The sequence below is a fragment of the Lemur catta genome, chromosome 2 (assembly GCF_020740605.2).
Source record: "Lemur catta isolate mLemCat1 chromosome 2, mLemCat1.pri, whole genome shotgun sequence".
NCBI lineage: Eukaryota > Metazoa > Chordata > Mammalia > Primates > Lemuridae > Lemur > Lemur catta.
The window spans coordinates 139218661-139236419 of NC_059129.1; the positions used below are offsets into that span (position 1 = coordinate 139218661).

The 17759-nt window shown below is 39.9% G+C and overlaps 1 protein-coding gene across 2 annotated transcripts in view; it reads left to right on the forward strand.

Annotated features, from left to right (window-relative positions):
- Positions 1-17759, forward strand: part of SNX9 (sorting nexin 9) — a 112235-nt gene that overhangs the window by 66423 nt on the left and 28053 nt on the right. For both annotated transcript variants that reach the window (XM_045544634.1, XM_045544635.1), the window contains exons 5-9: positions 1968-2133; positions 5779-5929; positions 12094-12178; positions 15252-15377; positions 15499-15616. In XM_045544634.1, the coding sequence (XP_045400590.1) occupies positions 1968-2133; positions 5779-5929; positions 12094-12178; positions 15252-15377; positions 15499-15616 (646 nt within the window). The remainder of the gene's footprint in view (positions 1-1967; positions 2134-5778; positions 5930-12093; positions 12179-15251; positions 15378-15498; positions 15617-17759) is intronic.

A 17759-nucleotide genomic window follows, 5' to 3' on the forward strand; every position in this document is an offset into this window, starting at 1 on the left:
CCGCGCCCGGCTGATACTAGTACAAATAGATCACTAAAAAATAATGAAGTTCAGAAATAGACCCAAATCCAATAATGATAAAGGTCCTGTTTCAAATCAGTGGGGGAAAGATGCATTATTCATTAAATGTTAGTAGGGCAACAAGAATATTATTTCTTATACCAAAGTAAGTTCCAGACAAATCAAAGATTTAAATGTAAAAAAATGAAGGTAACAAAAACCCAAAAAACTGTGCTTGCCTCAGGGGTGGGATAGGCAGATCAAGGTTGAGAGGTGGGTTCCCATACTCCTACCAAAGTATTCCTTGAGATTGGGTGCCATGTGTTGCCTGTTCCAGAATTTTATTTGCAATATTGATTGTCAGACTATAAAATCACTCAAAGGAATAATGGGAGAAAATATTATAAAAATAATTTTGGAGTATGGAAGCTCCTTTTTATGTAAGACAAAACCCCTAAGCATGTCAGTAGGATTGCAGAAATGTAACTGAAGTCTCTCTGAAAAGCAGTTTGACAAAATCTATCATTTCTAAATACATAATTTCCTTAGCCCAGCAATAATTCTTCTGGGAATTTCACATAGATCTTTTGGATTGCAGTATTATTTACAGTACCAAAATACTGAAAACAAGATAAATTAATATCAGCATATGCTGGTTAAATTATGGGAAATATATATGTATAGCAGATTTCTATGGAGACATGCAAAGAATCTTGTATCGATACCTGCTGATGTACTTGGAAAATGTTTTATGCTCTTAAGAGAAAAGAAAGTACAGAGCAGAGAGTATAATTTGGGCCCACTCTCACGTTTAAAAACAGACAGGATCTCTCTGCGTGGAATGTTTCAGTTAAGCGTATATAAGGAATTTGTTAGTAGCATTAATAAAAATTATGGGAGACAGTTGTTTTGGAGCTCCCGCACCGGGCACCAGCACAGACTGATCCAGAGTGGAGTCCTCCCGTAAATGCCATGTCATCCAACTGAAACTTTCAGGAAGCCCGTAGGTCCCTAGGCAGACCAGTTTTTTGCTGACAACAGGATATTCTAGTCTACCTGAGTCAGCGTAATAAGGAAGTCCCCTCTGCTTTAACCCTTACCAAAAAAAGGTAACCTCAAGTAACCTGATGTTAACCACTCAGCTTTTTTCCTATTCTGTCTTCTTATTCACACCTTACGAAACCCAGTGTCCTGCTGTAGCCCAGCGGAAGCTCATTCTAGTTTGCAAGGTGGAGGCTGCCGAGATTCATGAATCATGAACAAAAGCCATTAGATCTATAACTAAATTTGTTGTAATTTTGTGTCTTTTAACAGCAGTAGTTGTCTTTGAAGAGACGACTGGCATCTTAAGGGGTTAGGCATATTTTTTAAATTGCATATCCTTTTATTCTCTTTGAATTTTTTTACTGAGCATGTATTACTTTTTCAAATAAAAATTAAACCTACTTAAAAATACAATAGATTGCTATAAAGCAGTTAAGGTGAATGAAACAAGTCCTTATCACTTGTATAATCTTAAAACCATAATGTTGAGTGAAAAAAACAACTTGCAAAGAGATACATACAATATGACATTGTTCGGGTCAATTTAAAAAAATACAAAACAGTTGTTATTTTTCAATGTGTATGTATACAATGAAAGTCTGAAAACACATGGGAATGAATACGCTATTCATAAAAGTAGTGACTGCTGGGGCAGAAGAAGAGAGAGGGCTTTAGCTGTGTCTAATAGTTCCTTTGTTACTGTTTTCAAAGTTCCTAAGCAAATGTGGCAAAATGTTAATATCAGTAAAATTAGGTTGATGCTGCGTTTTGTACTTTCCTACATGTTGGAAAAGAATTATTGTTTAAATTTGTTTTAAATCCTGTTGATTTTTTCCAGCACTCCAGTTGTATTTAATTACTGAATTGAGTCATGTTTTCCAGAAGTCACAAATATTCTTTCTCCTTTTGACCCCTCTCAACAGGTCGGCAGTAGCAGTGACCCCTGGTCAGCCTGGAGTGCCTCCAAATCCGGGAACTGGGAGAGCTCAGATGGCTGGGGGGCCAAGCCAGACGGGGCTGGTGCCCAGAAAAACACTCCCAACAACTGGGACACGGCCTTTGGCCACCCCCAGGCCTACCAAGGTCCAGGTGAGGAGAGGGCTCTGCCCCGCCTGCCCATAAGTGACTGGGTGTGAGAGACAGGAAAGAACGAACGGTTTTTTCTACTCCCACGCTCAGCACAACCCAGAACACTACTGTGACCAAGACATGGCATGGGGAGAGTTGTTCCCACGCACTAAACAGTTCTCCAGCGACACCAGCTGGGTGTCCCACCGTTTATCTCACTCCCGACGCTGTCTACCTGGAGTCAGATCCAGGGGGTTCCCACAACCCCTTTCTTGGGTTCAATTAATTTGTTAGAGCAGCTCAGAGAACTCAGGGAAACACTTTACTTACTATTGCCAATTTATTACAAAGGTTAATTTAAAGGATCCAAATAAATAGCCAGATGACGAGGTGCAAAGGGCAAGGTATTGGGAAGGGGTACAGAGCTTCCATGCCCTCTCCAAGGCCTGCCACCCTCCAGGCACCTCCACGCTTCACCAACCCAGAAGCTCTCTGAACCCTGCAGTTCAGGGATTCTTATGGCGGCTTCAGCACATAGGCAGGGTCGATTATTAACCCAATCTCCAGCACCTCTTCTCTTCTTGAGGGGAGGGTGGGGCTAGGGCTGAAAGTTCCAGGCTTCTGATCATGGCTTGGCCTTTCTGGTGACCAGCCATCACCCAGGAGCCCACAAAGAGTCACCTCATCAGGACAAAAGACACTCCTATCACTCAGAAACTCCAAGGGTTAGGAGTTCAGTGTCAGGAACTGGGGTCAAAGACCAAATATCAGAAGGGAAGATGCACAAAGCACCCGTATTGCTCAGGAATCACAAGGGCTTTAGGGGCTCCGTGCCAGGAACTGGGGGCTGAAACCAAATGTGTAATTCTTATTCTCTCACAGTAACACACTGGGTCATTGAGTTGAAAATAGATTTTATTCAAAAGAACTATCGCAATTGCTCTTATTCACTTGTATCAAACCAAGATCCAAATATAAATAGTCATTCGTTATAATCTTCAGTTATCTGTTGAGGAATCACAGATCCAAATGCTGGACGGGGCTGTGTTGTGAGCAGAGGAGGAAAGCGGGCCCGTGGGGTCTGCGGAAGACTGGAAAGCGCCTTCTCTGAAGGGGCGGCCCTGCGCCCGCCCATGGGGGCTGCTTGTGCGGGGGCTGCTTGTGTGGGCGAAGCTGAGCGGTGTTCTTGTCACCGCACTTTCAGAGACGCAGGAAGTCTCGATTCTATGTCACCTTCTCGTTATAACACCTTAGCAACTAACACGTTTGTTTTAAAATCTTGTGTACGTGGACAGCATGTGGCTCATCCTGCTGGGTGTGGCCTTTGCATGAGCTGTTTTATCTTTTCCATAACTACCTATTTGACTTCCCGGCTAAGAGAAACACTAAGGCAGAAGAGAAATGCATAGAATGGGAAGTAGATCAGGAATTAAGAAAGGCTATTTAGGTCTGTTCTGAAATTAAACAAAAGATAGGAATCTGCCTGTTATTTTTTAATGATCACTGGATCCTGTCTCCTCTGTGAGCACACTGGGCCAAGAAGTGACTGTCTGTTCTGGATGGCAGGGACCTTGCCCTCAGCACCAGAAAAGGGCACAGGTGCTGGCTCAAAGCCAGCGGTCGTAGATGGGAGCTGGCGGCCAGCAGGACCAGGAGTCGTGGGGGTGGAAACTCGAGGTGGGGCAGCAGACATCTGGTTCTCCAGCCACTTGGCCCAGATCCTTCTAATAGTTCAGTTCTTTTCTCCTTCCTTTTTTCTCCCACCCCGCAGCCCATTCTTTCCTGTATTCCCCTCATTGCCCCTCTCTCACCTTTGTTATTAGTGTTGAACAATTGCTTTTCAAATATCTGTCATCCCTTTTGTCCTCCCAAGCTTCTTGATTTAAAGGGAATTTTGTTCTACTTACTTATAAGACTAGATTTATCAGGGTAAAGGCCTATAGCAGGTCTTTTCTTACGTACCACTTAACGTTTTTATTGTCTGCATTTATCTGAAGTTATTTGGACTGACAGTCCTTTTTAAAAAATGTATTTAAGGTACACAATATGATGTTGTGATGTTCATATACATAGTGAAATGATTACTGCTGTCAACCAAGTAACATGTGTCACCTTGCATAGTTACCTTCATGTGTGTTTGTGGTGAGAACACCTAAAATCTGTTCTCTTAGCAAGTTTCCAGTATACGCTACAACATTACAACATTGTTAACTGTAGTCCTTATGCTGTGCATCAGATCTCTAGACTTGTTCCCCCTACGTAACTGCAGCTCTGTGCCCTTTGACCTGCATCTCTCCACTTTCCCCTCTCCCTGCCCCTGGTAACCACCTTTCTACTCTCTGCTTCTTTAAGTTTGACTTTTTAAAGATTCCTCATGTAAGTGAGAAATGCAGTATTTTTCTTTCTGTGTCTGGCTTATTTTTACTTAGCATAGTGTTCTCCGGGTTCATCGTGTTGTTGCAAATGGCAGGAGCTCCTTTGTAAGGGCTGAATAATATTCCATTGTACTTGTATACCACAATTTCTCTATTCATCCAGCCATCCACAGACGCTTAGGTTGATTCCATATCTTGGCTGTTACAAATAATGCTGCATTGAACACAGGAGCACAGATACCTAACTGCTTTCATTTCTTTGGGTATAAACCCAGAAGAGGCGTTGCTGGGTCATATGGTAGTGCTATTTTTTTATTTTTTGAGGAACCTCAATACTGTTTTCCATAATGGCTGTACCAATTTACATTCCCATCAAAAGCATACAAGGGTTCCCTTTTATCCACACCTTTGCCAACTCGTGTTATCTCTTGACTTTTTGCTATTAGCCATCCTAACAGGCATGAGGTGATATTTCATCGTGGTTTTGATTTGCATTTGCCTAGTGACTAGTGATGTTAAGCACCTTTTCATATACCTGTTGGCCATATGTCTTTGGAAAAATGTATATTCAGGTCCTTTGTCCATTTTCTAACTGGGTTATTTGGTTTTTTTCCTATTGAGTTGTGTGATTCCCTTATATATTTTGGATATTAACACCTTGTCAGACAAACGGTTCACAACTATTTTCTCCCAGTGTGTGGGCTGCCTTTTCGTTTTGTTGATTGTTTCCATTGCTGTATGGGAGCTTTTTAGTTTGATGTAGCCCCACTTGTTGTTTTTGTTTTTGTTGCCTGAGCTTTTCTTGTGATATCCAAAAAATCATTGCCATGGCCAGTGTAAGGGAGCTTTTCCCCAGTGGATCCTTCTAGGGGTTTTATGGTTTCAGGCCTTACATTTAGGTCTTTATTTTGAGTTATTTTTTGTGTAATATAAGGGTCTGGTTTTATTCTTTTGCATGTGGGTATCTGATTTTCCCAACACTGTTTATTAAAGAGACTGTCCTTTCCCCATTGTGTCTTCTTGGTGCCCTTGACAAAAATCAGTTGATCCGACAGTCCTTTTTGAGTTGTTTCTAATATGTCCTTTGCACTAAAAGGCAGAATCCACAATTCAAGCCTTAAAATAGACTACACTCATAACATCTACATTATACTCCTATACTATACCGTTTTCTCCCATTTTTAAAAAAAAATGGATTAGCCCAGTAATAGTTATCAGAAGATTAATTTCATATTTCTTTTTTTTTTTTAATTTTTATTTTTTTACTGATGATGTTCTGTTTCCACTCTAGCAACTGGTGATGACGATGACTGGGATGAAGACTGGGATGACCCCAAGTCCTCCTCCCCTTACTTTAAGGATTCAGAATCAGCTGAAGCAGGAGGCATTCAGCGGGGGAACAGTCGCGCTGGTGCGTCCTCCATGAAGCTGCCGCTTAACAAGTAAGTCTACCGGGGAGGAGGGGAAGTCAGGACCTGTGTATAGAGTACATATAAAATACACAAAGGCAGCTGGCTTTTTGTCTTTGCAGTGATCTCCTAAGACTTGGGTATAAGTTGGTCTTTTTTATTTAACCATTAGCAGTGAAATATAAGAATCATAGGCATCCCTGAGGGTGAAGAAGAAAATGTACAAGGGCTGGAAAACCTATGTGAAGGAATAATTGAGGGAAACTTCTGGTCTTGCTAGAGATTTAGACATCCTGGTACAAGAAGCTCAACTAACACCTTGGAGAGTCATTGCAAAGAGGCAATCACCAAGACACATACTCATCAGACTGACCAAAGTCAACATGAAGGAGGAACTCCTACGAGCCAGAAGGCAAAAATGTCAAGTAACTTACAAAGGAAAACCCATCAGGCTAACTGCAGACTTCTCAACTGAGACATTACAAACCAGAAGGGATTGGGGTTCCAACTTCACTCTTAAACAGAACAACTGCCAGCCTAGAATTTTGTATCCTGCAAAACTAAGTTTCTTAAACAAAGGAAAAATAAGAACTTTTCCAGAGACGCAAACACTGAGGGAATTTGTCAAGACCAAACCTACCCTGCAGGCAATACTCAGAACTGCATTATACATGGAGCAACACCGTGGTCACCCTGCAGTGTCAAACCACCCAAAAGCTAAAGCTCAGAGCTCAAATAAGCAATAGTACAACAGGTAAAACAAAGCAATAAGGTACTAACCAACAGGATGAACAGAACAGCACCCCACATATTAATTCTATCAATCAACATAAATGGTTTGAATTCCCCACTCAAGAGACATAGGCTGTATGAATGGATAAAAAAAATATGAGCCAAGTATCTGCTGTCTTTAGGAAACACATCTAACTCACGAGGACTCTTACAGACTCAAGGTCAAGGGGTGGAAAAAATATTCCATGCAAATGGAAACCAAAAGAAAGCAGGTATAGCCATTCTTGTATCAGGTAAAATTGACTATAAATCAACAATAGTAAAGAAAGACAAAGATGCTCATTATATAATAATAAAGGGAACAATTCAATAAGAAAATATAACAATCCTAAATATTTATGTACCTAACACAGGAGCACCCAGATTCATAAAGCAAACCCTACTAAATCTAAGTAGAGAGATAAACAGCAACATTGTAAGTGCTGGGGGCACCACACTGACAGAACTAGACAGATCGTCCAAGCAGAAAATAAATAAACATTGGACTTAAATGGGACTATAGAACAATTAGGCCTAACAGACATTTATAGAACATTTTACCCCAAAACTGCTGAATATACATTATACTCATCAGCATATGGAACATTCTCCAAGATGGATCATATTTTAGGCCACAAAACTTGGCTTAAGAAATTCAAAAAAATTTAAGTCATACCATGTATCTTCTCAGACCACAGTGGAATAAAACTAGAAATCAACTCCAAGAGAAACACCCAATTCTACCCAAAGTCATGGAAGTTAAACAACCTGCTTCTGAATGATTGTTGAATCAAAGATGAAATTAAGATGGAAATTAAAACATTCCTCAAACTAAATGACCAAGAGGACACAAACTATCAAAATCTATGGAATGCAGCAAAAGCATTCCTAAGGGGAAATTTCATAGCCTTAAAATGCCTATTTTTTTAAGCATATTAAAAAAAAGACAGAAAGATTACAAATTAACAATCTAATGACATGTCTCAAGGAACTAGACAAGGAAGAGCAAACCAAACCCAAGCAAGCAGAAGAAAAGAAATAACTAAGATCAGAGCAGAACTAAACAAAATCAAAAATAGGAAAATTATACAGAAGATCAACAAAACAAAAAGTTGATTCTTTGAAAAGATAAACAAAATTGATAGACCTCTTGCTAGATTAACCAGGAGTAGAAGAGAAAGGACTGAAATAAGCTCAATTAGAAATGAAAAGGATATTATAACTGAAACCACACAAATATCAATATCATCTGTGAATGCTATGAAAATCTCTGTGGACATAAACTCAAGAACGTAGAGGACATGGACAAATTTCTGGAAACACACAACCTCCTGAGACTCAATCAGAAAGAAATAAAACTCCTGAACAGAACAATAACGAGCAATGAGATTGAAATAGCAATAAAAAACCTTCCAACAACAACAAAAAAGCCCCAGACCAAATGGATTCACAGCTGAGTTTTACCAGACCTACAAAGAAGAGTTGGTACCCATTCGGCATAAATTATTCCATAACATAGAAAAGGAGGGAATCCTCCCCACCTCATTCTATGAAGCCAGTATCACCTTGATACCAAAGCCAGGAAGGGACACAACAAAAAAAGAAAACTATAGACCAGTATGTCTTATGAATATAGATGCAAAAATCCTCAATAAAATACAATCAAACATCTTTGGCTTTGCAGCCCCATAGTTATGAGTCTTACACAGCCACAGCTACTGCATTAACATTTATTTAGAGGTTTACAGTTTGCAAAACATTTCTGTTGTAGACAACTTAGAGAGTTGTCTTAAAAATGCCTATTTTTTAAGTCTATTTTAAAAAGACAGAAAGATTACAAATTAAAAAGAATTTTTAAAAAATTTTTTATTAAAAAAAGAATTTTCAGGCCGGGCGCAGTGGCTCACGCCTGTAATCCTAGCACTCTGGGAGGCCGAGGCGGGTGGATTGCTCGAGGTCAGGAGTTCGAGACCAGCCTGAGCAAGAGCGAGACCCCGTCTCTACTAAAAATAGAAAGAAATTATCTGGTCAACTAAAAAATATATATAGAAAAAATTAGCCGGGCATGGTGGCACATGCCTGTAGTCCCAGCTACTCGGGAGGCTGAGATAGTAGGATCGCTTAAGCCCACGAGTTTGAGGTTGCTGTGAGCTGGGCTGATGCCACGGCACTCACTCTAGCCCGGGCAATGCAGCGAGACTCTGTCTCAAAAAAAAAAAAAAAAATTTTCATTTTATAGGGTTAATAAGTGAAATATTTATTTAATGATTTGCTAAATAGTTCTTACTACTTTTACCTTTATCAACTCTGACATACTAAGGTCTTATTGCTAATGTAACAGAAAGCTAAAAATAATAATAAAACTCCCCTTTAAATGTTTTACTGTTTTATCAGTCACTCATCATGTGCCAGGCATTGTGCAAAGTGGTTTGTATGCATTTTTATGCCACCCTCATAGAATCCCTGTTTTACTGTGAGAAAAACTGACACCCAGAGAGGTTAGTGACACTCAAGTTCACACCAGTGTAAGTTTTCCAGTCCATATCCCAGTCTTTCAGTCTCCAAAGCACATGTTCGCAGCTACTGTGCCTGATATGTTTAAGATACTTGTTTCCACTTAGATTTCTCTTAGATTAAAAAGTTTTAATAGTACATAACAGGAGAGCATGTGGGAAAGAGTAAATATGCACTTTTCACAGTAGGATACTTTGGTAGCGAGTTCTAGATCAGTCTGTAATTTACATCAGTGTAGCTTGAAGGCGATATAAATTATTACTATGACTTCCGTAAGAATCTTTAAGTACTCTTCTTTCAGCAATTATGTTTAAAATAGTTTATTTTCTGAAATTATTAATACTTTTTCTCAGTATGCGAAGTTTATGATCAAAGCAGGTATCAAAGAATGTTAATCTATTTCTGGCAAAAATTGAAAACAATTGGCATATATTAATATTCAGGCATGAAGATCTAGGTCTAGTTCTAGTTTAATAAGTCCTACAAGTCTCCGAAGTATATTTAAATAGCTTCAGATGATGAAGTGATTTATCTTTTCACTGTACACTTTTTATACCTCTTCTCCAGTTTCTTGCATTATGTATTATCCTGCTCAGTTGCATGCATAATAAAGGTGGTCACTCTGTGTCTTGTTAGTCAGCTGTGTCTGGTTTCATAGAGTCAAATTTGAAGTTTTCAGTATGGTCAGTAGTGACGTATATTACAGTCAAGTGTTCTTCAAACCTAAATTTAAAGTTTATTTAAAGCCCATTTAAGTGTAATTTGTCTCTTTGCCCTATTTTGAAGACAAGGAAGTAGAAACAAAAATGAGGAGCCACATCTTCACAGCTGATGAGTGAGGTTTCTGGCTGGCGCCTGGGTCTTTGACTCTAGTGTCCTGTGCTTTTCTCTCCTCTGCACTTGCCCTCTGATGTGCTGTATGATCTTAGGCACGTTTGGTGACCTGTTTGAACCTCAGTTTCTTCATTTATCTAAAGCAAAGAGGTTGGCTTTAAGGATTCTTTCTGCTCTTAAATGTCACTGCAGCTGGAAACCAAATTACAGTGGTCCTAATTGGAACCTATACCTCTGAGGCTTTTCTGTCTCTCTGTAGTGCTGGGAACAATTTAAGACCCTATGCATTTTTATTTAACTATATTAATGTATAAATGAGTCAATTATAACAGTTGTAAACATTTTTTTAAAAATAATTTTTTAAATTACTTTTTCAGTACTTATTCCATTTTATATGGCACTTGTGTTCCATGGAACATAAAGCTTATACTAGAAAAGGAGATCAGAAATTTAAATATGCTTGAGCATTATAAGAATCCATCTTGATAATGCTCAAATAATTAATAAATTACATTGCTGTTCAGTGAGTATTAACTGGGTGTGTATAGTCAGCCCTAGAGTTTTGCTGTGGTCCGTAAGAATATCCAAAAAGTGTGAAATGTGATCTCTGCACTCAGAAGCTTACAGTCTGGTCAAGGAGTTCTCACAGTATGTAATCCCCACAGAAGTGTGAGTTCTTTAATAAAAGTGTTCCAGGCTAGCCCATTAATTCATTAAGCATTTAGTGTGCTCCCAGAACTCCTCTAGGTCCTGAAAATACAAATGTTTTCTCTAAAGTTCTTCTAGTGTGCTAAAATGTGTAAATAAATGTGATAAACTCTATAGCAAAAATATGCTCAGAATGCTGAGGAAGGACAGAGAAAGCTCTACCTGAGGCTGCAGGAATGCTTTCAAAGAGATGATGACATAATTACCAATAATTTAAATGTATTGAATACATGTTAGGCTCTTCTCATAAATCTTTTCGATTAATTCCCTTATCACCTTCAGAGGTAGCTCATCTGGTCCCGTTCTTCCCACAAGGAGCCTGAGGCTCCTAAGGCCACCTGAGTGTTGGGGTTGGAGTTCAAACCCCAGGCCATCCTGCTCCGGGACTCCTCTTTGCTCTGTGTGTGAGCTGTGCTTGAAGGACCGTCTGGGGAAAGGGGACTGGCAGGAAGTCAGTCAAGAATGAAGGAAAAGAAGATACAGCCCCTGCGAGCATCACAGTGGCCTTTGGCTTGGTGTGTGAATGAAATTAGAAGTGATGCAGCTGGAACTTTGGAGAAATAAGATTCCTCTTTCCAGTTTAGATATCTTGCTTTCTTTTGTGTTTTCCTGTTTATTTTATTTTATTTTTTTAAATATTCTAAAACCCAAATTAATCTTGTCTTTTTCAGAAGTAGCCCTTTGGAGGGCTGTGCATTTGTTCCAGCTATCCTCTAGTTGTAGACACGTCCTTTGGATGTAGATTTGATTTCTGGAAGTGGTCAATTTTATGATTTCAGGTCTTAAATGACCCTCCAACCAGTAGCCAAATTTCTTATGCTTTGGGTTGCTTTACTAAAGAGAGTTGTTTTCTTGGTGTCAAACTGTTTCTGAAGGCAGTTTCTGAGGAAAATAGCACAAATGCTTATGAATAGGAGCAGCTTCTTTGGGATAATTGTGACCTTCAGGGTGAGAATGTTGAAAGGAAACTTTAATCTGGGTGTAGAAATGCCAGCATGTAGCTGCTGCCCCCTGTGGCCAATTCATAATGGTGCACTCACTACTCACTGGCCCTGGGAACTGGGGGATGTTGCAGGTCTGCCCTTCACACTGTGTTGGGTGATGGAATGTGTCAGACTCAGTTAAGCAAATAGAGTACCCATAAACATCACACCTGCGGAGTCAAACTGTTCTCTTCACCAGATCAAGCTTAATTAAATGCCTAATTGGCCATTGAACAATCTGATAATGTTGGGTTTCATTTACCACAGTTTCTTAGTCTGAAAGACAGAACAAGGTTAAAACTGTTGTATTAAGTAAATGTGGACGAGAGTCGTAGAATTCCTAGAAGGAAAGATACAAGACTTACGAACATTTATCTTCGTGATTAGATTTCCTGGATTTGCAAAACCTGGAACGGAACAGTATTTGTTGGCCAAGCAACTAGCAAAACCCAAAGAGAAAATTCCCATCATTGTAAGTTTGTTCAATTTTGTTTGTTTGCTTCGTTTCTAATTAAGCTCTTTTATACTACTGTACCTTGAAGCCAAGAGAGTTATTAGTCTTTTGGAAAGTATTTTTAAACACATTTAATGCCCCAAATGACTGATAGGATATGTTAGTATTGTAGGAGTACTAAAGATAATTAACATAGATTTAATGCCTGTTGTTATATTGTTTAGATATTCTTTATCTTTTAGACCCTTAGTACTGAACAAACAATATACATAATACTTATTATGTTAAATTTTTTCTTTTATATAGTGTTTTAAAGTATATTTTACATATTTTTCTACCAGCCTTATATGTTTAGGTAATAAACTCAATGCATATATTTATGTTTCTTCCCTAGCAAAGTACATGCATGTTACCAGAATAGGTACCTTTTCCAATATGTTGACAATAATTAGTGTTTTTTTCCAGTAAATCAGCTGCCCAGCCAAGATAAGGAGCTACCAAATAAAAGCAGGGAGTTAATGACATCATTAAGAATATCTGTCTTAGAGTAACTTGATTATATAACACAACACAGGCCCTTTGGTTTCAGCCTATATTTTGGTTGCTGATTTTCTGTCTAGGCAATTTCTAGCTGTGTAGTTTCAAATGAAATTCTGGAAGAGAGAACCGTGGCTGTCTTCTGACCCTATTGACTTAACCCTGTAACTATAAGATTGGAGAAGTGGTGGGGGAAGCCCTAAATGTAATCACCATGGACTCACAAGGATGAGGAAATGTCTGGTCTTACTCTATAATCTTTGGGTCCCCTGGAAGGCTTGGCAAAATTGCAGGAATGATATTAAATTCTTTAATTGCTTGTCCCCATATCTTTGAAAAGCTTGAAGTCCTGGAAACCTTCAGACTGAAGGGCTGTAACCAAGAGCCCTTCTTATCCTTTTTCCCTCAAAGTAAATTTGAGGTAATTATCTTCTGAATAGTTAAAGTTTATTTTAATTTTTTCTGTTTTCTCTTTTTAATACAGAGCATGTATTATTATTCTTTTCATTAAACTTAAAACTCTGCAGAATTAAGAGCCCATGGCCCTACCCCTCAGAGTCTGCAAGGGGACATTGTCATGAGCATGACAGTGGTGGCACAGAGCCAAAGGCCCCAGCCTCTTCGCTGTCCCACAAGTTTAGGTAGAACTGGACCCACGTACATACCCAGCAGGCGGGTCTGCCTATGTGGGCTTGCTGCATGGAAAAGCAAGCGGAGGAAAGCCATCAAGTCTCCTGGAGGCCAAGAGAAAGCAGAGACCTGGTTCTTAGCTTTCCAAACACAGTAACCCACCAAAAAAACATGGCCTGTGGGTATTGGCCTTCGTCAATCAGAGTTGCCCCCTCGTCCCAGTCGCTGAGGTTGTCTTACAAAGTCCTGCTCTGCGGCTTTAAGATAGTTTCCTGGATCCGGCTCTCTCTGGGGTGTCATGGGAGTTTGTCCTCAGGGATCTCTCTAGTCTCTTTTTAAACTTGGTCACCTTCCTGACCTAATAACCTCTGGACTGTCATACCCCAACCCACTTTTGCCCTCTTCCATCTTTAAAAAGGATAAGGACCAGGCATATCTCTTTTTTCTTTTTTATATCTGTCTGGCCTTGCCTTTGAGATCTCAGCCTAAACACATCTTTCTTCCTTCAGCCCAGTCTGCACAGTTTTTCTCATTTTCTTTTCACTTTTGTACTATACTTCTAACTGCAAGAATAAAACCTATTTTATAAATTTTCATTCCTCCTTGAATCTCTGAATGAATCTGTTTCCTAGAAATAGTGTTCCATTTATAGACCACATATTTTTTCTCCTTAATCCTGAATTGTATTATAATTCAATTATTTTTCCATTCCAATCCAAGAAGATAACATATTCTCTGTATAATAAGGTTTCCTGTTGCTCTTAAGTGTTCTTCTTCGATAAGATCTCCTGTCCTGCAATCTGGATTTCTGAAATGTATAACCATGGTCAGAGTTTATGAAATGAATGATTATCCAGAATCAATTTGAGACTAGTGATGCGGGAGGCGATTCCCAGAGCTTGTGCGTGAGCATCCCAGTCCCTCTGCAGCTGCCTCCGTGGCCTTGCGTGCAGTTTTAAACAAGAGGAAAACAACCAGGTTTGGGACAGCAGACCTATCGTTACTTAGCAGTGTCTAGCAGAAATGATCCATAGGCTCAAAACTCGTAAGTTCTCTGTACCTCACATAGAACTTAGCTGTTTCCTTTCCTCACCTCCCACCACTAGTTAAAGCCCCAGTGATCTAGTATAATCCTAATAGGCCTCACCAGAATTTTTTAACTTTTTCCCTCTAGTCACAGAAAAGAAGGCCAGTGGAAAAAGAATGGAGGCCTACCCACTTTGGCCAAGCCTTGCCCAGGTGGGGCTAATACCTGGGGACAGGAAGTTGCCAGCCCAGTGTGCTTACGCACAAGCAGTCCCAAGAGAAAAATGGCTAGCCTGGCTCTTGCTTTTGAGACATAGTACCCCCTACTAGTAGTAAAACAATGGTTATCAGACTCTGACCAGATTAGGCATTTCTCTGAGCTAGAATGATGCTACTCAAAGTATGATCCATGGACCAGCTGCCCATCTAAAAACTGCTTGTTACTAATCAGCTAGAAGTACAGAAAATGAGAGTGTTTAGAAAACTTGATGGCAATTTGACATTGTTGACAAATCAACGTATAATTTTATATTTCACAAAACTACCAGTCCGTGGTAGAGTGGAAAAAAAATGAGCCCTTCCCTGAGACAGCCTGAGACAGCTGGATGTGAGAGAGACGTCGTGTTCCACCATCACTCTCCTGGAGGGGAGGGAAGCTGGTGTCCCCTCTCCATGGGCTGAGCTGCCCATGTGGGGAGCAGAAGGGTTTGTCCTACAATTGTGTTCTTTAAATATAATATCCAGCAGGAACAGGGACCATGAAGTAACTTCTCAAGGAAGAACAAGAATGTCCCTCCAAAGGACTTTTACTTCTAAAAAGAATTATTTGCTGATTTATACCAATTGTATTTATTGTTTTTCCATGTAACAAAATTACTCTTCATGGAATGTCGTATAGGTTGGAGATTATGGCCCGATGTGGGTTTATCCTACCTCTACGTTTGACTGTGTGGTAGCAGACCCCAGGAAAGGCTCCAAGATGTATGGTCTGAAGAGCTACATTGAATATCAGCTAACGCCTACTGTAAGTATCCAAGCTACCAAAACCAGAGTCATGCTTGCATCACTGGGTGCGACTTGCTTTTTTACTTTGTTTTCTATAGTCGGCACTGGTAACTTTTTCTTCTCTTTCCCTTATTTTGTAGAACACTAACCGATCGGTAAACCACAGGTATAAGCACTTTGACTGGTTATATGAGCGGCTCCTGGTTAAGTTTGGATCAGCCATTCCAATCCCTTCTCTTCCAGACAAACAGGTCACAGGTGAGTGTGTGTAACAGTAAACTCAGGATGACAGTATAAAGACTCCAGTCAGGTTACCCTCCTGTAAGTCAGCGGTGGCGTTTTCCATCCTGTAGCAGCAAGAGGCATGAGTGTGGAGACGGTAGTTAGATACGGCTAAGCAGAGAGAACCATAGCATATTGTACATCCATCTGGGAGTTACCTAAACACCTAGTGGGAATGTTTAATAACATCTGCTATCATATCTCTTGTATATGTATCTTGAATTCAAGCAGAGTTATTGTCTTTATTGCTATATCCTTTCCTACAAAAGAAACATGTACATTTAAAAAATGTGAAAAATGACACCTGAGAAAGTAGAAATGATCCAAACAGGCTAAAATGAAAATAAAAATGTATGACCCAAATGGTATAAACAGGTTATGCAGACCAGCTGTGTCATTGTCATTAGAAGTAAATAAACATTGGATGGGGAAGCCACAGAGCTTCTAAGTATTGACAAAGGAAGATGTCCAATTTTCTACTTAATTACTTATCATTTATTATTACCTCCTCCCTTTTCTTTCTTATTAAAAGTGTCACACTTCCCCTGCTTCCCCCCCAAGAAAACCTCTTCTGGTAAATAATCCATGGTATTTCCAGAACACCTTATAAACACGCAGATAGGAGATATTTGGTTTTATTCCTGGGGACTGTCATTGTTTTGTTTTTAGTCTCTGGCCTAGTGTGGAACCTGGTGCTGTATGTAAATCCTCAAGGACTCAGTATATGCTTCTCAGAATAATAGTTGTAATGAAGCTGCTGACTTTAGAACATTAGAAGGGCTTTTAGTATAAAGCTAGAAAAATTTCAGATAAATGAAGTAGTAATTATGGAAAGGAACGGATCGAGGGTGAGAGTAAATCATAAAAGGTCGGAGCCAGAGAGGCTGACCCAAACCCAGCAGGGTGAAGGGAGGGTTCTTGGCCCAAAGGTCAGGGAAGACCAGAGACGGTGTAGTTCTCGCTTGGCCGGAGTTGAGGGAGATAGTTTAGGGAGGGACTGAGATGGCAGGGCTGCGTTGTGTCGCAGCAGTGAAGCCTGTCCCTCGTGCCAGGTCCCACGTCTGTCCTCACAGTTAAGCATTGCATCCTCACTTTATGGGTGAGGAAACAGATCTAGAGACATTAAACAGGCTCCCCTTGATATTGCTCCCCTCAATGTTGCTAAGAGAGGAATCCGAAGCTGACCCTGAAGCTTGCTCTGTTTGTGTCATGAGATGCGGACCAGTGAATCTTTAGCTAGAAATAGTACCCTTACAATGTTACTCTCCTTAAAACTTTATATTTTACTTTGTTTTATGTTTATTTTTCTCTGAAGTTTTTTGTGGAGATGGAAACTTTTGCTTTTAAAGAAATTTTGATTTTGATATTTCCTAAAACTTCAAAAATTTCAAATTGTCACAACAGAATGGAGAGTGGGGCTGCACTGCTGGGTAGACAGACACATCCTTGCAGTCCCACAGGGTGACACTCAGTACTCTTTGTGGCGCTGGGGCAGAGGAGTGAGGGCAGGCTGGTGTGCATTGCTGCCGCCGTCCACGCAAGTGCTCACCGCACCCCAGTTCCACCCCAGTCCACATACTCACTGTCCCTCATTTTTTGTTGTCCTTACTGCTTTAAATCACAGCTTTCTTTATAAAGATGTAGATTTCTTTCCATGAAAACTTCAGTTCTGCCTTTTAAAATTTCAGTCTGTTGAGTTTGGTACTCTTCTTTATAACTTGGTTATCACATGTGTGCCACAGTGTTTCAATAAATGGATTAATGGGCTATGTCAGGGTTGTAGAAATTTCTCCTATCTTTTAGGTTTTAACACATTGTTTATTCTGAATCAGATAATTCAGCGCTATGTTAAAGCATCACAGAGTCATGGTTCTCCTTCTGTACTAAGGTTTGTTTTTTAAAAAAACAGTTGAGGCATGCATCCAGGGAGGGTGTCATAGGGAAGCAAGGAAGCCACAGCCCCTCAGTGTGAAGAAAGTTGAGCTTTGATTCACTGACTGGGGTATGTGCCAAGGAAGCTGAAAAACACAGAGGGGACTTTATTTCCCTGTTCTCTCTGCCTCCTGCCGCGATACCCACAGATCATTAATACATAAAAACTCCTCTCAACTACTGGAGA